The sequence below is a fragment of the Pseudonaja textilis genome, chromosome 2, assembly GCF_049901715.1.
Source record: "Pseudonaja textilis isolate UNSWEBS1 chromosome 2, rPseTex1.2, whole genome shotgun sequence".
NCBI lineage: Eukaryota > Metazoa > Chordata > Lepidosauria > Squamata > Elapidae > Pseudonaja > Pseudonaja textilis.
The window spans coordinates 176,646,982-176,669,858 of NC_141991.1; the positions used below are offsets into that span (position 1 = coordinate 176,646,982).

The 22,877-nt window shown below is 39.8% G+C and overlaps 1 protein-coding gene across 4 annotated transcripts in view; it reads right to left on the reverse strand.

Annotated features, from left to right (window-relative positions):
* Positions 1 to 21,952, reverse strand: part of ACO1 (aconitase 1) — a 52,932-nt gene extending 30,980 nt beyond the window's left edge. The window contains exons 1-4 of one of the 4 annotated variants that reach the window (XM_026713457.2): positions 21,461 to 21,952; positions 6,276 to 6,393; positions 4,907 to 5,075; positions 664 to 801 (exon numbers count right to left, since the gene is read on the reverse strand). In XM_026713457.2, the coding sequence (XP_026569242.1) occupies positions 664 to 801; positions 4,907 to 5,075; positions 6,276 to 6,372 (404 nt within the window). In that variant the 5' untranslated portion in view covers positions 6,373 to 6,393; positions 21,461 to 21,952. Of the gene's footprint in view, positions 1 to 663; positions 802 to 4,906; positions 5,076 to 6,275; positions 6,394 to 8,648; positions 8,918 to 21,460 lie in introns of those variants that run through there. The other 3 variants (XM_026713460.2, XM_026713459.2, XM_087926536.1) reach the window with 3 other exon arrangements.
* Between the last annotated feature and the right edge of the window lie 925 nt (positions 21,953 to 22,877).

Sequence of the window (22,877 nt, forward strand, 5' to 3'; positions counted from 1 at the left end):
GAATGCCCTTATGCTAAAGATTACATTTCAAAGAATGCAAACTTTTTGAGCTAATCATTCCCAACATTCACATGTGAATACCATTCCCTGTTAATCTGAGGAAGGGATTATCTAACTCAGAGCTTCCAAACTTGGTTACAATTAACATGTGGGGACTCAGGAGAAATTGCCATCCACCGGAACTCTCTCCTGACTGACAATTCCATTGCTATGCCCCTCTCTGCTTGTGGAGCCATTGACAAAGATATTTCACCTCACCTGGAAGTTAAAGCAACATATGATGCATCATTGGTACATGACCCTGGAGAAATACCATAGAACAGAGGTCTTCAAACTTGACAGCTTTAAGACTTGTGGACTTCAACTCCCAGAATTCCTCCTCCAGTCATTTTAGCTCAGAAATTCTGGGAGTTGAAGTCCACAAGTCTTAAGCTTGCCAAGTTTGAAGACCCTTAATCTAGAATGTATAAAGTAGGAGTCCCCAGGATTAACATGGCTACCTTCCTAAGGGTTCCCAGTCTCTGAATGTAATGAATCCTTGCTCTTCACTGAAGTTCTGGTCTCCCTTCCCTTCCCTTCCCTTCCCTTCCCTTCCCTTCCCTTCCCTCCTTCCTTCCTCCCTTCCTCCCTTCCTGGCATGCTGCTTAAAGGTAAATTTCCTACCTTTTATTAAAGTCAACCTGGATGGAATGATCAATGACTAAATCAGCAGGACACACGGGGTTGATTTTCTCAGGGTTACCTTCCAGGGCCTTCACTGCATCACGCATAGCAGCAAAATCAACCACTGCCGGGACACCTCTGCAACAAGAAAGTAAAACAAACAAACAAAAAACACAAGGCAAATTTGTCAAAAACTGATAGCCCAGGGACTGCAGAAATGTGCAAGTAAGATTTTGAACTCAACACACGCACGCAAGCAACACTTTCGCAAGGTCCAGAGTTGGAGCTGCGAAGTGAAGAATGGTAGCTAGATTCAACACACCCGAATGTGCTATAAGAGCAAACACCCTGGTTCAACAGAAAGAACTTTCCAAACAAACAAGCTCCAGAGTCATGTTTTACTTTCCTTGTTCCTTCTACTGTCCTTTTACAATTTGTGTTGTAGCATTAACTCTAATTACCTGTGGTTATCTGAGCTGGCAAGCTCTAGGTCCTGCTAATAGGCAAATGCCAGAGATTGCTGACTTATTCACTTGTGGAAAGTATTGGATTGTAGATACTATGGTAGTGCTGACTGCAAATCAAAGAGCAAAAGAGGAGAAAAAAAATGTCTCTAATTCGCCAAACTGCAATCAGGTACATGAATTGCCCATGAAACTGTTCTTTCTTGCAGATATATTGATACTATGGTACAACTCTCAGACCATAGTCAATAGGTTTTTTTTTTTAGTCTAAATCTATGCAAAACATTTTTTTTCCAGTGCTGTTGTAACTTGGAACAGTCACTAAATGAATGGTGGTAAGTTGACTACCTATAGTTATTTTGGATATTTATTTGAATATTAAGCAAACTTTTTGCAACCGAATGTTTGAGATTCAAATCACAAATAGATCCAGGGACTGGGAGGAGGAAGAGGAGGAGGAGATTAATGTGAAAAAAAAAAGTTCTAGTTTTAATGCAATTTGTCACAGGCAGTAAACAAGCTAGAACTCTTACAGCATTATCCCAGAATCCTTTTTATCTCATCACAGCTCAAGCCCAATAAATGAATAAATGAGCCTGGCACTAAATTTATATTTTATATAACTTACAATACACTGAAGAAGAATTGGGAGAGATTATTCTAATTCTACACCCTCAAAGCATCTGCACAAATATCAATTCCTCCAATGGAAAATAAGAAAATTATTCAAAACCATAATTAAATCTACAACTAATAATGTTGTGGATTATCCAAAAATGTAGTTGCAAAGAATTTGTTCAGACACTGCTATTACTTAGGATAATTACACAGCAATGTCTGAACAAATCCTTTGCAAGTACATTTCTCCAACATCAGCAACTCAAATTCATCTGGAATGCTTTCCAAAAAAATGCTATTAGTTGTTTTCTTAAGAGTAAGACCACACAACAGGTTTAGTAAAAGTTGGAACAGAATTTAGTGATTCCATTCCCACTACATTATGTTTGTTTTAGAAACAGTATTTTTAGCTAGGACAGATTCTCACAGGTAATTGGGAAAAAAATGAAAGTTGTTTTGGAAGAAAATAAGCCTACTATAGAATGAATGTTCATGAATATGTGGCAAACTTTTAATACATAAGAATCAAAATGTATGCAACATACAGCCAGACTCTAGAGTCCAAAGTTTTACATAACTGTAGTAGTTAGGTTGTAATGAAAAAGCATATATTAACCATAGTTTAAGAAAACCGAGAGATTCTACTCTTGCAGTGATGTTTCTATCGAAGTGTTATTTGTTCACGTTTACACAAAGCTCAGCCTTCGTATGCAAGGATTTTGATTCACAACAACTGTTATTGCTTTGAGAAAAAAAAAATGGCCACTGTGTACATTGTATAAGATGGCATTTCACAGACTGCCATATAAGGTTCAAGGCAGGTACTGAGTAACCACAATGTTAGGAAGGACTGCTGTGTTAACCCTGTTCCAAATATATCTTCTGCATTCAGAAAAATAGCATATAGCTTGTCAGGAAAAAATGCTAGTTCAAATCTTTCTTCCTGACATAATAGATTCCACATGTGAACAGAGGTACCAAGTCAGGGGAGTAGCACCAGTGTCAAAATGGAAGATTCCTGGGCCTTATCAAAACTATTTAATACGCTCAAGCTTCACATAATATTTTCTCATTTAGGACTAAAGCTTAAAGGAATGAAAGAAGACCAAGATAATGATCAGAAAAACTAAAACTTGAGCCAAGACAAGAAAATAATTTGCAAAAATGCCTCAGATAGCACCCAACTCAATTCTTATGAAGGTAAAATAAAAACTTTCCCCACTTACACCCAAACATGATGCAAACATACCCTATCAATACCGTTTTTTAATCATGCCCCCAGAATAGTCATCTTTTTCCCAGCACAGAACAGATATTTTAAAATGCATCTGTCCCAGTTTTTAGCAACTATCTACAAGATACACTTATTTTTTTCATGTAGAAATAAATGCAATCTTCCTTTTAAAATTCCATAACAAGATCTGAAAATATGATGAAATGATCCTGATCGAGTGTAAGAAAAATGGAAAACACCAGATATCATATCTTTATCTTTATTTGGCATGGCATTAATACTGTATTCCCTTGAATACATTACTTCCCCTCCCTTTTATTTTAATGTTCTGGGTTTTTTTTTTTATAATACTTAAAACATTCCAGATGTTTTCAGTTCTTTTATTTATTGAATGGTTTAATATTTTAAATTTTATCTTGCTACTGGTTCTGCATTGCTTTTCTGTACGTTTGCAGATAAGCTGGCTGGCAATTATTAAGTTTTGTAAGATTTTAGTTCATTACTGTCCGTTTTTAATGATTGTATGGTATGTAGCAGGGGTCTCCAACCTTGGTAACTTTAAGACTTGTGGACTTCAACTCCCAGAATTCCTCAGCCAGCAAAGCGAAGCTGGCTGAGGAACTCTGGGAGTTGAAGTTCAGATAATTCATTCAAGTTTAGCTTGCAAAAATATTCAAAAAGAGAGAGATTTAAACATAATCGAGATGTTAAAAAATGCAGCAGGTGTTAATAATTGGCAGAGATGTGCTATCACTGACATTGCCTTGAATGTAAAGATGCTTTCGTAAAGTTTGCTCAAATGCAAACTCCGACCTTGGTCACCAAGCCAAAGACTACAGAAATCAGAACTCTGTCCTTTGCTTGTCACTGATTTCCAGGCTGTGACTCTACCTGAGGTGAATGTTTCTTCCCTTCTAGGAGGAAACATGACCAGAGGATTCTCAAATTTGCTTTTCAGGTTTAAGGTGGTACTAATGAGAGTAAGTTTTACCATGTTACAAGGTAGGTTATTTTTAAAATTATATCCCACATATTAAAGACCATTGGTTCAAGGGGAAGAAAGTGATTTCATGTAACAGTTGTTTTTGGAACAGCACTCCTTAAAAACCAGGAGACGCGATGTTAGTTTTTTTTCTCTATTGAGAAAAAAAAAACCTTAGTCAATTTGTATTGAATTGACAATTTGTATCAGGTAGGCAGACATGATAGCAACAGCAATAACACTTAGACTTATATTCTGCTTCGCTTTTACAGCCCTCTCTAAGTGGCTTACAAAGTCAGCATCTTGCCCCCAGCAATCCGGGTGAGACTCGAACTGCCAAACTGCTGGCAGTCAGCAGAAGTAGCCTGCGGTACTGCATTCTAACCACTGCGCCACTATGGTTCAATAAATCTTGTAATTCCTAACTAACTTAATCATTCTGAAAATTCTGAAAGTTGAATTTTATATATTTTAGAGGGTTCTCAAACTGGAAATAAATTAGTTGCATGCTGCTTCTTACTAGCCAACTACAACCCAACACCTGGTTTTATAGTCTACTGAAATATCAAAAGGCCATGTTTTTGGTGAATTTTGCTTGAGATATTCATTCATGAGCATGAACTGAATATTTTCCTAGAAACAGACCAATGCTGTCTGTTTAGAAGTCTTCATCCCAGTGCAATTTGTAGTACAGGCAATCCTCAATTTAAAACCATTCATTTAGTGAATATTCGAAGTTTACAGTGCCGCTGAAAAAAGCAACCTATGACCATTTTTCATGTGACTGTTCCAGCATTCCCGTGTTCATGTGATCAAAATCTGGATACCTGGCAACAGACATGTATTTAAGACTGTTGCAGTACCTCAGGGTTACGTGATCACCTTTTGTGACCTTCTGACAAGCAAACTTAATGGAGAAGTCATACACATACACACACAACTCACGTAAAATCTTGCAGAATAACCCGAGCAGGCTTAAATGGCACTTCAATATTTTTGTGCTGCATCACTTTCCAGTTGAGGATATTTTCAACGTCGTTTTTCTTCACAAGAAACTCATCACAGTTGCGAATTGCAGCCTCGAGCAAGATTCTGATAGAAAACGGTAAGTGTGCTGGGAAAGAAAGGAAAAGGGAGGGGAGGAGAGAATGAAATTGAAAAGAAGACTCAGAAAAAGAAGCTGAGATTTTCAAAAATTTGTCTCACATCAAAGAGGGAGCATCTCTCTGAGTGAAAACCAAAGACACAATACAGAACACTCTTCTCATTTGGGCACACTCCAGATATTAACTCCCACAATCGCCATCCGGCCACACATCGATGAAAATTCTGGAGGTTGAAATTCACATCTCTCCGGAATATACAGATGGAGAAGACTGATACAGAAATTAAACCAGACTTCTACAATCTCTGGATCTAGAGATTTACAATCTTTTAGACTGGGGGTGTCAAACTCGATTTCATTGAGGGTCACATCAGGTTTGTGTTTGTCCTCAGGGGGCTGAGGTGGGGTGGCTGTGGCCAGATTGACATCACTTGTGTCGGGGGCGCCAGTGGTGGCCTGAGCACCCTGCCAGCCAAAATGGGCTCCCGAGCTCTGTTTTCGGCTGTGATGACCTCCTGCAACCCTCTGCCAGCAAAAATGAAGCTTAGGAAGGCCACATGCTGGCAGAGGGTTGTAGGAGGCCATCACAGCTGAAAACAGTGCTCAGGAGCCCATTTTGGCTGGCAGAGGCACCGTGGGCTGGTCCTTCACTGTTTCCACGGCAGCCCTATGGGCTGGATCTGGCCTACGGGCCTTGAGTTTGACACCCCTGTTTTAGATCCAACAACTAATAATTCTGGAACTTGGAGACCCACCCCATTGGGGAAGCTGTAATATAAAGGAAAAGATATGACTTTCTGTAATAAACAGGGAGAAAGTGACCTCTATACATATGGAGATTGGTAGCAAATATACGTGTGAAGCCGCAAGGGGTTGGGTTGCCTGATGAAAGCCACTTGGATGGTTAGGAGAAATATTTCTCCATACTTTTCGCCCAAAATAGAAAAAGTGTTTTCAGATCTTTGATCCAATATGTTTTCTTCTGAAAGGTAATAATGCTTAAAAACCAGCCCTTCCATACTTCAATTTTCTGTCTGGAGATGAAAAGTCCTAAAATCTGACACTTTTTGCTTGTGTTTTCCAATGAGCTATGGGTCTCTAAAGGATAAAGCCAAAGCGATCATCAAGAACCATCAACAGATGAGAGCATTGTGAAGGTAGAGGTGAATTCAGGCATGGGACAAACCCTTTTGACCATAGCCAACATACCATATCTGGCATCTTTCAAATGATTCAGATTGAAGAACTTCTTTGCTGACTGGTCCAGGTCCAGAGGTTCCGTGAGATGTGCAAAGGGGTTGCTCATTGTTGTAAAGTTTTGTTACTACTGAGAAATAAAAAACAGGTTTATATCACTGGATTTTATTTTAAGAGTTTTTATTTATTTGCATCCCACCTTTATTTTTTTTTTATAAAGAACCCCATGTGGTGAACATATCCAACATATCTTCCTCCTATTTTTTTCCATGGCAACAATCCTGTGAGTTGGGTTGACCTGATTGAGAGTGGCTGGCTCAATTGCTAAGGCAAAATTGGACTCGTGATCTCTGGCTTTCTAGCCTGCTGCCTTAACCCCTAGTAGACCAAACTGGTTCTTAAGACGATCAATTTAAATATGTCTAGGATATACTTGGGGCAAGTATTTTTCCCCTGGTTAGAGATCCATATTATTCTTTTTCTTTTCTTTCTTGACAACTGAAGATCTTAGTGCTGAAGAAATAGATTTCCTGCTTTTTTTTTTTTACCTCATGAGCCTTTTTTTAAAAAAAGAAACCTATTTTAAAAGTCTAAGGCAAATCACATTAATCCTAAAATCCACAAAATCGTATTTTGCACATTAAGAGGAGGTTTTAGGGATTTTGAAAAAAAAAAGCCACAACCAATAGGTGGTTCCCAATCCATGCTGCACATCAGTGGCCTCTAAACTTAATAACCATAAGACCTGAGGACTTCAACTCCCAGAATTCTCTAGCCATCTGACTGAGGGATTCTGGGAGTTGAAATCACACAAGTCTTAAAGTTGCCAAGTTTGGAAACACCTGCTGTAAATGATCAAATAAGGTAGTCCTCAGCTTACAACAGTTCGTTTAATGACCGTTCAAAGTTACAATCTGATGAAAATTCAGGCGCTTGGCAACAGACTCATGTCTAGGATAGTTGCAGCATCTCAGGGTCAACTGATCAGCTTTTGCGACCTTCTGACAAGCAAAGTCAATGGAGAAGCCAGATTCACTGAACAACCACATTACTAATTAACAACTGCAGTAATTCATTTAACCACTGTGGCAAGAAAGGCTGCAGAATGGGGCAAAACTCACTTAACATATATTTCACTTAGCAATGTAAATGTTGGGCTCAATTGTGGTCGTAAGTCGAGGACTATCTGTACAAACACATCTGTCTACGCAATTCATACTTTGGGGACCAATACAACATTTACAAAGTTTTAACAAAATATCTGTTTGGGGTATTATTGCTATGATAAAGTCAAACTATATTGGCAACTTTCCCTGTTATATTTAAAGTCAGCTGCAACCCCACAGAAAAAATAAAACTAATTTCTGGGCAGAAATAGCAATAACACTTAGACTTATATATCGCTTTATAGTGCTTTATAGCCCCCTCTAAGCAGTTTACAGAGTCAGCATATTTTCCCCCAACAATTTGTGTCCTCATTTTACCCACCTTGGAAGGATGGAAGGCTGAGTCAACATCCATTACTCTGTTAATAATTTTGAAATTAAGATCTGCACTAAACGGAAATTAATGTGGTGTCATATAAATTATTTGTTACTGTATTAGTATTTAACAAATTTTAAAAGTTCCATATTTTTCTGGGTATGTGTATGTGTACTTTCTTTAACAATAAAGAAAGAGTACATTATCTTACTAATTTGTATCATGTATACTACTAAAATATGTATTACTATTATATTTTTCTACAACATTTTCAGATACTTAAAGCACTTCCTATACTTCAGCTAGGTAGTCTCCTTGTAGGATGAATCCAACTCTGTTATTCTGAATCAATTTATAAGTATTATAGATCCCCATATTTTCTGTTATTAACTAACACAGCTCATTGCAATTCTGACATAGATGAGATTCAAGCCAAGCATTTTACAATCCATAATTTAGACTCTTAGCCTTATGCCAGTTCTTCCACTTATGCAATAGCAAAATGAAGCACGTTGTTTTAATAAATTATTGCTGTTTTTTAAAATTATTATTGCGGAGTTAGTTGAAATGATTTGAAAAGACAATAATCAGCACCAGTTTGACTGCACATTTTGTGTTTATGCAGCATTACTTATAAAAGAACACTTTAATTCTATAAAGTTTAAATACAACAGATATGTCAACAAACATATCAGTATTTAAACCATCACAAGAAAAGGAGGGCAATTAGTATTCAGACATAGATCACCGCTTGCTGAATATTATTTGTAAAAGAGAAACCAAGGTAAGGACAAGATATACTTTTTAATCCAGCTCAAAAATCAATGAACCATTTATGAGATAATAGAATTGAAAACTAATTTATAAAGGATTGTTTTTAAAAACAAACTGTAGAATAATTACCTTTTTAAAATCAACTCCCTGTTCTTCTAAAAGCAATTTAGTGTTGGGCATAAAAACATATGCAATTACTTCTCTGCTTTCAGGCTTTTGAACAAAAGGAGGCAGTTATATTACATACAGAGTAAACACCAGGGCACCAAAGATAAGGATATCTGGACTGAAGTTCATGGTTTGCAGTACTATAGACACCATTCGTTGCCTTGCAATATCCCAACTGTAACCTGACCTTACAGAAATCAATTGAAAAGCTGTAGCTGGCCTCAAAAGGGATCTGAACTTTAAACGTGCTACGTGGATATAAGCTCCAGAATGTTCTGCAGTTTTCAGCTGCAGGAAGGATGATACCAATTGATAGAATGATGCTTTTGATCATTCATCCTTCTCATTATACATTCTAAACAAACAGACCATTTTCATTAGAGACAACCTACTATCCAAACTGCAGTAAATGGACACCATTTAGCATCAAGGCTTTGTCAACCCTGAAGCTGGCCTGACTTGAGGCCATTTTGAAACTTCAGTGCTGGCACACTGAAGGAGAGGGATAGGGAGGGGGGAATGGAGATGGTTGGGGTGTTATAGTCAAAACAAAATACTTTCTCTCGAGAACCAAGGACATTCCTGTAGGTGCTCGGAAGGAGGGAATTGGAGTCACCTAGCAACTGGACAGTATCTTGATTGGACCATGTGACTGTTTTGAGAAAGTGACAAATTTTTACTGTTAATTAGGTGAAAACCGTGGGAAGGATCAGAGTTGGTTTTCGCCAGCCTGTGACAATATGACATATTCAATAAACCTATTCTCTGAGGAAATTGCCTGCCTCAGAGTTTTGTTTGCTATGGGTATGTTACTTGGAACCCTGGCAGGCTTATTGTAAAATTATGTCAACAGCTGGAGAAATACAGGTAATCCTTGACTTACGACCACAATTGAGCCCAGAGTTTATGTAGCTAAGTGAGACATTTATGAGTGAGTTTTGCCCCGTTTTACAACCTTTCTTGCCCCATTTGTTCAGCAAATCATGGCCATTGTTAAGTTAGTAACATGGTTTTTTAAAGTGAATGTGGCTTCCCCATTGTCTTTGCCTGTCAAAAGGTCACAAAAGGGAATCACATGACTCCGGAACACTGCAACCGTCGTAAATATGAGTCAGTTGCCAAGCATCCAAATTTTGATCAGGGGGCCATCACGATGCTGCAACGGTCCTAAGTGGGAAAAATGGTCATAAGTTACTTTTTTCAGTGCTGCTGTTAACTTTGAATGGTTACTAAAGGAACTAGTGTAAGTCGAGGACTACCTGTACTCCAACCCTAAAAACAGTAATTGGACTGGAAATATCTGCTGCTAAGCAATGGAGTCAGATAGGACAACTTTATAGGACTGAACTGCTTAGCAATCCCAGCACCCCCCACTGCCGTTAACTGAACCCCATTGGTCATTAGGTGAGTATCCCTCCCCAATCCAAGTCATTCCCAGCTTGTTCCCTCTCAGTCCTGCTGCCTGGGCAAATTACTGACCATTTTGCTCAAGAGGGGAAAAACAATTAATCTTGAGCACCTGCGCTCCTTTGAATTATGAATCTTTCATCTGGGCATTTAGAATCTGAAACACTAAAAGTTCTGGGGATTTAGCATAGAATTCTGATTTGCTTAGAATGCTATTTTTATTTGAACAAGGAAATTTAACCTGAACCCTCAAATTTAAACCAGTTCTGGTTTTTCACCTGTCAACAGAACTCATCTGTCCATAAAAGTGCTACAGAGGTTTTTTTTGGTTGGAAATTATCTCAGATCTATATGTAGGATCAATATTTCCAATTATCAATTTTCCAGGAACATCTAAAAATGGCTGCCTTTGCCTTTTGTCTATGGCACAGTGAACATGTCCTCCTGGTTGATCGTTTTTTGGGCCCATGTGGGTGACGGTGATGAAAACAACCTTCCTTCACACAGGTTGTTTCGAACTGATTGTGCAAACTTACCATTCCAGAATCAGATCTTGCAAACTTAACATTCTAGAAATGCCAAAGCCACAAGATCTGAAGTAATCCACAGTCTATACAATCTATCAACTAGGCATCAGTGTTTAAGACTACTAAGCTTAAATCACAAGACACTTCTCTTAATTGGCCTGAATTACTTGGAGGAGGGCGCTTCAAAAAAGAATGGGAAATGTTAATGTTAATTAAAACAAAGACTTTAGAAGAGTTATGCCTTGATCAGTTCACTCTGTATCTGCTTTCTTCTAATTATTAACCCCTTCCAGTTCCTCACTTTGTAATGATTATTCCCCACTGGTTTTATTTTCAAAATGGTTAAGACTGGAATTCTTATTTTCTGACATTAGGAGTGAACAAATGAAGGACAGGAATCTTCTGCTCATTGGACGGAAATATATCCCAAGCCAATTGTACATTTTGGCCCACAGTAACAGAAACAGGGAAGGGAGAAAAAAGTCTGTTTGTTTGTTAGGGTTTAAAAAAAAGAACACCTTGCCATGAGATGGATCAAATCCTGCATTCTTGGCCATTAAGCACTTTCTTATTTCTTCTCATATGGAGGAAAAAAATCCTTGACTTGTATTGCCAAAATAGCTCCATCAACATACCAGAAGGTTTAGGGATACACAAGGGAAACCAAGATTTCTACAGAAGCAAATGAAATCTTCACCCAAACTTCACAAAGAAAAGGCAACCAGCAAAGGGCAGGCTAATCCAATGAAGACTGAACCTGCTCAACTACTTCAATCAAGATGCTTAGGCAACAGTTCAGGGAGGGCCAGGGAAAACTAGGGAAAAAAATGAAGAGGGGAAATGAACAGGGCACGATGGAGACAGTGTTGGAAAATCACCCCATGCCGCCATGTTTTCTTGCATGCACTAACTGTGATTTTTTTCAACTATCCAAATCAATGGAAATCACTATCAACTAAATGCAACTGATATGTGCAACTGTATCTTCTGTTCTGTGCTGAATACTTCTTCCCAAGCTTCAGTTTCTAGGCTGAAGAAAGCAAACACAGAGTCTAGAAACTGGTAAAAACGCCCTTGAGTTATACTGGATTCATAACGTTTTCTCAACTTTGGAAGCGGTTTGCCATTTACTTTATCAGGAATGGGTTGTTATTTTTCTCTCTCCAACTTTTCAGTTTAACCAACATTTTTAAAAATGCACTGTGCAATGTTATATATTTAATTTAAAAAGCAAGGAATATTTTGTCCATAGGTTTCCAGAGAAAGCATTGGGAATGAGAGAGAAAAAAAGAAATATGACAGCACCTAACTTAACTGGACCACAATGTTTTCTATGAGCCGACTCTTAAAAATTATGCACGCCTATTCTTCTGTTTTGAGCAAGTAAAGTATCATAAGAAGCTAAAAGGGACTTTAAAATCACAAGCCTGTGTGTGCCCACTTAGAATTAAATGCAACCAACTTCAAAGTGGCTTCATCCAAGGGAAGACATAAGGAATATTTATTTCCATGTATTTAAAAAACTGCACAGAGCTTCTGATTAGCTGAATGAAAGTGCTGCAATCTCAGTAGATTGGTTGCTACAGTCAGTCTTCTTTATTATGAGTCTTATGCCAGCCCTCCCGGATTTGGGACTATCCAGATGTGCAGATTCCCAGAATTCCCCTGTTGGTAAGGCTGTTATTGAGAATTCTGGCATTTAGTATTTCTGCATACAGAAGGTCCATGGCTGAGAAAGTTTGCCTATAAAGAGATCCTGGGAAAATGATACATGCATGTTTCATCCCAAGTGACCTGTTAAAAAATGGAAAAACAGCAATTGAATTCCCAACTTAATGCAGAGAAGAAAGAGACAGCTTCTGCAAGCATGTGCTCCTCTTTAAGCCACTGGTTAAAGCAGCCAAGCAAGTATTTTTACAAACTGGAGATGGGTGTGGGGTGTGTGGGAGGGGATATGATTTAAATCCATTGATTGGGAATCCATTTGCACTGATCCGGATCAAAAGAAACTCCACCCACTGAATGTTTGTGCATTGATCTTAGATACACCCTGTCCTGAATGGCTATGCTTGGCTTCCACATGCAGATAGTAAGAAAGCCAAGACCAGAATGTCTTTTAACAGTGCTAATCACCCGATCTTAAATCTTGCCACAATGCAAATTATGCAACGATTACACCAACTGATGTTGAAAGCAAAAGCAGGAATGTGCGCCTGGGACAATATAGTTTAGCCTGGGATGTATGACAAAATGCAGAGGGACTCTTTACCTAGGAGTCCCATTCTGTTGTTCCTTCCCCATTTATTTCACTCTCTGGACTGTTAAGCATTGAAATGGTAGTGTAGTCCTAGTTATCTGCAGGACACATTTTGATTTTGTTAGCCACCAAGAGAAAACAGATCAGCAGAACATCACCTTTGGGGGGAGGCATAGTGGAAGGAACCAGGGCAAAACTAAAACTAAGTTTATATGGAAGTTAGCTGCAATTAAAATAGTTATCCTCTACACTGAGTCGTTCCTCTTTTCTACTCTGTGCCAAGAAAATTACATGTATGATTACATACACATTGATAGGAACCATAAAGTCACAGGAGTTGAGCTTGAATTAAAGGAGACTTGATCTTTCTCTACAGTGCTTTGGAAAAAATACTGCCAGGAAGGCTAATGAAAGTATTTAGAGGTGACCCTTCTCCTGTCCCATTTAGGCAGATTTTAGGATAACTTTATCCCTCTCTCAGAATTCACCAGCGCCTAAGCAGCATAAAGCTAAAAAAAGGTGAATCCAATAACCTTCATTAAATGGTTATACTATTTTCTTGAAGGTGTAACCATCCTTCTTTGGATATTTGGGCTTCCTATGAATTTAGGGTATGTTGTTTTTTTGAATAGAAGACTACCTAACATGGGAGGCTCACCTGGTTATTAGGAAATGGTTTCTTTGGTGGACATGGTTGACAAGGATATTGCTGAACTCTACCACACGGGTCCCCAACCACCGGGCCGCGGACCGGTACCGGTCCGTGGAACATTTCCTACCGGGCCGCCGGTTTGCTGAGCGCCACCATCTTGTTTGACGAGAAAGTGCTTCCGGGTGAGCTTTTCCGGTTGGAAAGCGGTGTTTGGGTCCTGAAGGAATCCTCGCGCCTTAGTTTCGTTGAAGTGGGGGGCTTCGAACAAAACTAAGGCGCGAGGATTCTTTCAGCACCCAAGGCAAGGCGAGCCGAGCGACCGTCCTGAAGCCGTCCCGAAGCGAAGCCCATCGACAAAGGTACAAAGGAGGAGTTGAAGATGGCGGGGAGAAGTGGGGGACGGCTGGCTGGCTGGTCTCTCAGCTCTCCTTGCCTTGTCATGTGTGTTGATGCCGGTACCAGGCCGCAGATCATTTTGTGATGCCGGTACCGGGCCATGGCACAAAAAAGATTGGGGGCCACTGCTCTACCACCAAAAGTTACATTAAATTTTGCCACCTTCAGCTCTCTTAAAAAGCACTGTCACTAGCAAGTCACAGAGATCCAAAAAGTGACTAAAAGGTAAAGTCTTATTCCCAACAAGGAGATATTTTTCCAGATTTAGTTTTATTTTATAAAAAGAGGCAGGTGTCATTCCTCCTTTCTGAGAAATATTCAAGAAGTAAAACATTTTACAGATTGCGACTATTTAGAAGATGACCCGGCTTTAAAAGAGGGATCTACAACTACCTTTATAAAAGACTGAAAACCCTTTATAGATATTTGCTGAAAATGGATAACAACGAACTGCTGATTTCTGCATTTATAGATTAAAAAGAAACATTTATGGGAAAAAGAGAAGGATGATATGCAATATGGAAGGGTAGAGATTGCTACATGTAGCAAAAATGTAGCAAAAATTGCTGTTTGTTACTGTGGCAAAAGAGGGAAATCCCTTCCTTAGATATCTTTTTTCCTTGCTTTTTTCTTACTCTCCACTTTTTTTCTTTTACCCTTTTATAAGCTGTTTTCTTTTTCTCTCTTCTTCTGTAAAAAACCTCTGCAGTTTTTAAAATATTTGTAAAATCTTATTTTAATTAAAAAAAAATATTCATTTAAAAATGTTGTGGTTTTGCTATTTGCTGAAGAACATGTTTTGATAAAAAGAAAGTTATCAATACACTTAATCATAAATTCTCACTTTAATAATCAGGACACATGTAATTTGCCTGCTTTATATCCATCCCAGCTAAACTATACAGTAATACTGTACGTGAGGATCATGATAGAAAAGAATTAATCCAGAAAACAGAACCGTGCAAGAGCATGCCTGAAGGAAAATTAAATTTGCACTCATACATAAGCCCATTTAGCTAATGCACCAAACCATGGTTTAAAGCAGGGGTGTCAAACTTGCATCGTCACGGCAGCGTCACGTGACATATTGTGACTCCCTCCCCCTTGCTAAACCGGGTGGGGGTGGGGCCAGCACAGGCTGCAAATTTGACGCCCCTGGTTTAAAGAATAAGTCAAATAAGAGGACTCCAAACTTAATAAGCCACAATCATGATTACGAACTGTAATTGTTGGGTTCATTCAACATACTAAGCCAAACCACATTACAGTTCAGTACAAATTATTGACCTTAGTTCCAGATCCTCATTCATAAATACATGACATCCTGTGAGAAAAATAACTATTTTTCACACATATAATATTTTTAAAAATCCAATATAGGAAAATATTGGAGATCTCAAGTAAAGAATGAGAGAGAAAATGAATCACATCAATGTGATTCATTTAGAATACAGAGTACAATCGTAATCTGATTTCTTTTATTAAAAGAACTAGAGGTCCATTAACACAGTAGTGTAGAAATTCTCCCTTTATTACATAATGACAAGAACATTTTGTAAGGAACAGAAGATGGATGCCCGGAGCAGTATTTGTCTGTAGCAACTGCCAAGAAAGGTTTACTCTCATGTGAATATAGTAAACTTGTCACATATTTGCAGAAAATGCCAAAAAGCTGTTGCAACCTTGTGACACAACCTTTAAAATCCTCTCCCATGTGGTGCTGAAATGCTGCCTTTGCACTGCTGTTGCAACACGGCTTATCTCTGGAGTCACCCATAGAATTAATTGGGAATAAAAAAGTAAGCTTCGGAATGCATTGATCAATCATGCTGTTACATGGTAAGTAAACTTACCAAAATCTCCCAAGAGCTGATTATAAATAAAGAGGCTGCCTTGGGTGGCTCTGTGTGGGATTCAAGTGAATCAATTAACTAAACATTACAAATGTCCTACAAGCTTTTATTTTAAATCTGGTAACCCTGTAACCTATTGGGTCATGCTTTGGGAGAAAGGTAGCAGAGTCTGGTCTGACTAGAATGAACATTAAATTTTACACACAAACATACACACACACACACACACAAAATCATCTAAGACAGGGGTGTCAAACTCAAGGCCCATGGGCCGGATCCATCCTGTGGGGTGCTTAGATCTGGCCTGCGGGGTCGCCCAGGAAACAGCAAAGGACCAACCTACAGTGCCTCTCCCAGTGAAAACTCAGCTTGGGAGGGTGCATATGGCTTCTTGAGCTCCATTTTCTCTGGCAGAGGGTTGCAGGAGGCCATCCCAGCCAAAATGGAGCTCAGGAGCCCATTTTGCTGGCAGACCACTCGGGCCATCACGGGTGCCCCCAACACCTTACATCAAGCTGGCCACGCCCTCCTGGCCATGCCCCACCGCCGGTAAAACACAACCCTGATGTGGCCCTCAATGAAATCGAGTTTGCCACCCCTGATCTAAGAAGAGTATATATCTTAGTAGAAAATTAGAAAAAAAATTGTAAAAGCAAACAAACTTCAGCAGTAAGTCATTATTTTCTTAGCTAAAGAGCTAAACAGAAAGACCATGTGTGGGCAAAAGAGCAGTGCAAGTGGGAAGAATGACGTCCAACTTCCTGTTGGCTTCCCCATTGACTTTGCTTGTGGGAAGGTGGCAGAAAGCACCAGAAATCATGCCTTTGTGACTGCTGGGATGCTACAATGGCCATTATTTTGCAAATAAAACTAGCATGGACATTGTGGATATTTCAGTTCCACAGGAGTAATGGGTCCCAGATTTTTAATGCATTCTTTAAGCTAGTAGATTTTTGGTACCTTGATTCAAAAGTATAATCAATCCCAAAGGTGCATTTTCAAATGGGTTCTGAACTTTGTTTTTCCTTGAAGACCTCTCACTTCTCATATAAGTTGTTTCTTGGATGAGAAGCAAAATGTCTTTGGGACAACCATGACCTGGATGACTGAGAGTCTCCATAGACAGTTGTAGTATAACGCACAATGAAAACTTTAATAGTATATAGATGAACCAACACCTCCCACATTTATTTAATTTTTATTTAATAATACTGAATATTCTTAGTTCCATTTTTCTCCCTCTTTCAACTTCTTTTCCTCCTATTTCCTGCTTCCAGTTTTATTTCTCTTTATTTTTCCACCATACTCTGTTCAACCTAGACATCTACCTTCCTGTTTCTGATTAAATTCTAATAAAGTAGGAATCTAACTGCATTGCCATAAATGGCAGTTTTACTATGCTTATCTTATACAGTACATATAGTAGTAATTTTTAAAACTGTTCAATGCTGTTAGAATTCTACCTTGTTTCTATTATAGCTATCACCATTTTCAGCTTGGTTGCAGTGTTTTTTTCTCCATATAAACTCTTCTGATGTAACGTTTTTTTACATTGCTAACATCTGTAAATCACACTGAGGACTGCAGTTTTGGGGTGGTTGGAATTTCAGAAAATAAATGGTAGAACGATAGGAGTAACTACAACCTAACCTCACTGCTTACAATTCCCCCCACCGGTATCTAAGAAATGTGTATATACTTGCAAATAAAGAACATTTAAGTCCTAATCCTCGAAAGCATTTGTCATTACATATTTGTTAGTCTTTGATTTTCCTGCCATAGAGAAACCTATCCTCAGAGAACAGCTGACTTAAGCATTACCAATGAAATTCACAATTTAAATCTCTTATTAACATTGGCATGAAAAACAGTTAGGTAAAAAAAACTAACAAAACTTCAAACTGAAATCTGTAGCACATCAGTGGAACAGTAAAAAAAATGCTATTCTTTTTTATTTGTATTTATTTATTTATTTGATTTGTCAATCACTTACAAGGTAATAGGTATAAGCATAAACATAGTTATGAATGCATGAAATGGATACATATAAGAAAAATAAAAAGAAACAGGGATGGTAGGCACGTTGGTGCGCTTATGCACAGACCTCTTAGGAAAGGGGTGAGGTCAAGAGTAGTCAGTCTAAGGTTAAAGTTTTTGGGGTTTGGGGAAGAAACTTTTGCCAAGCAGCGGGGAGGGGGGATCATTCAAACTTCCCCTAGGTTGTTTTACATGTATGTCTCCTATAAACTGGGCCAAAGTAACTTGAAAGAATAACTCTTAAAAACTGTGCACCAATAACACAAGAGATGCCTCTGCTGATACCTGTGAGTTGGATTATTCTGACAGAATTCAATCATGGTATTTTTTTGTGTATAACTATAGCTTTGTGTATTACTATTACTGTCAGTTGTATCAACAGATGACTTTTACAAAATAAATCTAGTTAGATTGTCACCGGTTTAAGAATACAAAGAAGTTTAGACTGGCAACTGTATTTCACGTGGATCACAAAAGACAGCATAACAATGTGACTTCCATGACCAATGTCACTCATGTGCTATTTTCTGCTCTGAACCTGTAAACATTTCAAATCGTGCTTGCGTTTGCCTAGCTGAATAGAAGAAAAATGGCCCTTTCAAGAGGCCAATTCAGCGTGTTAAGGTATGAAATACTTTTTCATGAAGGACACAATTTCCATTTCCACTACTACTCTGGGTAGAGACAGAGGGAGCCTTTTTTAAAAAAATCATGGCTTTCCTATTTTTATTTATTTATACCAGAGGTCTCCAAAATTGGCAACTTTAAGACTTCTGGGACTTCAACTCCCAGAATTCTCCAGCCAGCTATGCTGGAGTTGCCAAGTTTGGGGACCCCTGATTTACATTAATAAAAACAGTAGTTAATCTTAATTATTGAAATATCTTATCTTCATAACCCATGGCTTAAACATGATACTTTCAAAGAAAACTGAGTTAGGAATTTTTAATTTCTTGGTTTGGAGAATGGCCAGTTGTGGTCAATCAAAACAGAAGTGAACACTTCAGAAGAGAGGGAAAAGTGCACAAACTGAAGCTTATTTTGATAAATCAGTTTTGTAATGCACAAACCACTTTGGTGATTCTTTATAAACCAGCATAGGTTGAGTGCACAGTTACGCTAACCCAAAACTTGTGAAAGCACAACTTACTTATTTGTGATTACAATACCTGTGCTTTACTGAAGTAACTAGATTTCTGGGTGAGGTTCATCCTGTATGTTAAACAAAACTGTGGCTTTGGGAGCTATATAAGCCTAGCTTACAAACCAACATTTATGGCTTAGTATAAGGTATAGTATAACTAGATGTAGTTTACTCAGCAAACACAGGCAATGCAAATTATGATTTAATGAGATATAGTGTGAATTAGTGTACAACTAAGGCTGTTGAGATTAAAAAAGGAAGATTCTCCCTTGAGTTGGGTTTTTCTCCTATTGACTACATGAACATGTTTGCCTGACAAAAACATCAATTTTGTTGCTTGCTTGTGGATTTGTTGACCTTGCCTCAGTGTATCCTGTAGCCCTGGGATTTCCTAGGGGTGCTAGCAGTGCCTTCCCCAAATTTCTCTCCTTAGCTTTTCCAAGGTGAATCAAGGTGGGTTAAGGGTACCCTCAAACTTAGCAAAGCTCCGTGTAGAATTTAAGAGTACCTCTGTCGAGGTACAATTTAAGACTGTGTGGCTAAGAGTGAGTATCCTGAGGGAATACATATAATGCATTTATGAAAGGAAAATCCATTTCATATGCCCCCATTAAATATTATACAATGTATAATTTTAACGCAGAGGGATGGGAATCTTGTCAATGATTTTACAATTCAATATTCATATTCGGAATACAGCAAAGAAAGAAAAAAGATTTCTTAGAAGAAAAGCTTCTTAATTCTAGCAGGTTAGTAGTTCTGTCAATGCTTCTGTGCTCAGTCTTGAAGGCTGCTCTTTTGAGAGGCCCTTCACAGGTGTATTAGCAACAGACAAAACCTGTATCACTCTTAATCTGCTTTGGCAGAAACAAGAAGGTCCACCCAAGACATGTTTCCTAACCTGAACCTTTCCTAGCCTTAGGGGGAAAAAGTGTTGTGAAACTGACACTGAACTTTGTTCCTGCTGACAAAGAGAATAAATTGGGGGGGGGAGGGGGGGCAAAAAAAGAAAAGAAAAGAAAAAGAAGAAATCTGAAGTAGAGGGCGGGGGGAGAAGAAAGCAAAGCCTCAGCTTGCTGAGTCAACAGTAAACCAAGGGAAGTGTAAAAGTTTTCTTTACAGCAAACCAAACATCAGACTTTCTGCTGTATTTTTCTGGTGAGCCAAAAAAAATTACGGGAGGAAGGAACCGTTCGGAAAAGTTCTTAACCCAAATAAGAATTTGTCTTCAGGGGTTCTTCTTTGGCAACTGGGTTCAGTCAGAAAAACTTGATAGAACATAATAAAAGATAAATAAATAGGCATGGACCAGCCCCACAAGGTTCCCCTTTCTCTCCTAAGCTTAATAACGCCAAAAATGTATTGCAAAGGGCAAAATGACAGCCAGCTCTTTATTAAATAAATAAAGTATAAAAAGGGAAAAAGACTTTGGAGCGACTCCTCTTGTCCTTCGATTCGATTTGTGTCTATAAATCTGTAATTCCCAGGAAGCATAACCGATGGCAAGCAAAGTGTGGGGAATTTTTGTCCAAGAGGCTCTGGGTGTGTGGGTGTGTGTGTGGAAGCCGACAAAAACACACAAGAAGGCTGGAACAAGCCAGCAATTCTGATCTGCCTTTAGGCTATGCCTTGGGTTTACTTTTGAGGAAGCGCCCCTGAGATTATCCAAAAGCAATTCTGTCCAAGACGCATCTTAAGGCCCAAAGGTGCTTCCCGCCCCCCCACAAGAGGCAACTGGACTTTCTGGTTTTCCTTTAAAGGCTTTTCACTTCTCCTCCAAGCTTCTTCAGATCCAAGAGCTGAAGAAGCTTCTTGGATGCGAAGCAAAACGTCTTCAAAGAAAAACCAGCAAAGTCCAGTTGCCTCTTAGGAAGAGGGGGGGAGGGAAAAGCCCCTTTGGAATCAACCATGACCTGGAGGATTGAGAATCTCCACAGACGCGCATGTCTTGACGTGCAGACGGCTAGAGTCTCCTGCTTGGGGGAGGGGTTGGACAAGATCAGGGGTCTCCAACCTGGCCACTTTAAGCCTGGTGGACTTCAACTCCCAGAATTCCCCAGCCAGCAAAGCTGGCTGAGGAATTCTGGGAGTTGAAGTCCACCAGGCTTAAAGTGGCCATGGTTGGAGACCCCTGAACTAGATGACCTACAAGTTCGGTTAAGCCCCGTTCGAACGTCAGAGCTGTCCTCTTTCCCACAACCCCGAGGCGAAACCCCGAAGGTGGCCCTCCGGATCTCCCCGGGCCTCCAGCGAAGCTTCGCCGCGAGGATAAAAGGCTCGGCCGGGCGCCCCTTTCTCCTCCTTCCCTCTCCGTTCTGCGCCTCTCGCTAAAGCCCGCGGGATTACTCGCGAGCAAGGCGGCAAGAAGAAAGGGAAGGAAGGCCGTCCCGAAGCTTCGGCGGGCTAAACCACCGGGAGGGAGCCCCCCCCTCCCCAAAAGGGCAGCGCTCCCCTTGGCGCAGGCGCGTCCTCGCCTAAGCCAGAAGCCGCGGAGACTTACCCGGCTGCAGAAGAAGCGGCGGCGGCGACAGCAGCGGCTGTTTTGCACGGCGCCGGGACAGCTCGGGCAAAGAAACGACCCCCTGTGCTCGCCACTGCTTGCTCCGCCCCCTCAGAGGCTCCTCCCACCCGGGTCAAGCGGGCGGGCGAAGAAAAACAGTTGCTCCGCCTCCCTTTCGGATGGTGTGTGGGGGGGGGAAACCCCTTGTTCGTGTGTCTCTCCTCCCTCCCCCCCCCAGTCTCGACAAAGGGAACGCCCGCTTGGCTGCGTCTCCTCCCGCGTCCCGAGCCGAGCTATGCGGCTTGCACGTCTGGATCGGCGAAACCGGCTTGCTTACGGCCCCCTCGCTCCTCCTTTCTCCCTTAGGAGCTTAGCCTTGGCCAAAAAGTTATCCTCCCCCGTTAGAATCGCGACGTGGTTACCAAGAAGAGTTCTCCACTCCTCTACCAATTGCAGAATGCCTTATGCCACCTGACTCGAAATTCTAGACCTAGACAACCTTAGAACTGCGCCGCCTTCGGTCTGATTGAAATACAGTGTATAAAATCATACATTGCAATGTCCTACCTGTCAATGAATACTTCATCTTCAACCATAAGAACACAAGAGCAAGCAATAGATACAAACTCAAGGTAAACAGCACCAAACTTGATTGCAGGAAATACGACTTCAGCAACAGAGTGGTCAATGTCTGGAATACTCTACCTGACTCTGGTTTCTTCCCCAAACCCCAAAAACTTTAACCTTAGACTGTCTTCTATTGACCTCACCCCTTTCCTAAGAGGTCTGTAGAGAGCGTGCATAAGCGCACCAACGTGCCTACCATCCCTGTCCTATTGTTTCTTTTATATATATTTTTATTTTTCTTATATGTACCCATGTATTCATAATTATGTTTTTACTTATACCTATTCTCTTGTAAGCAATTGACAAAATGAATAAATAAATAAAAATAAATAAATAAAAGCTAAATTGGGGTGGGTGGCTGAGGGAGGGAAGGGCATATCTGAGAACTAAATCCAGCAACAACCTCCGTGTTTGATCTATTATTTTTATCTGTTGTTGATTATTTTTATTATTCTAAGATTTTTAACTGGATAGTCCTCGAGTTGCTTTTTATTTGTTTCTAATCTCTGGTCTTTGACTGTAATACAAGGGTCTTCAAACTTGGACAACTTTAAGACTTCTGGACTTCGACTCCCAGAATTCCTGAGCTAACATGACTGGAGGAGGAATTCTGGGAGTTGAAGTCCACAAATCATAAAGCTGACAAGTTTGAAGACCCTTGCTGTAATAGAATTGGGTTGGACTGGATCATTTGAACCTCTGTGTTTTGGAGAAAAGGGGAGAGGAGCCAAGATGTTAAAACAGAGGTCTCCAAACTTGGCAACTTTAAGACTTGTGCTATGCTGGCTGG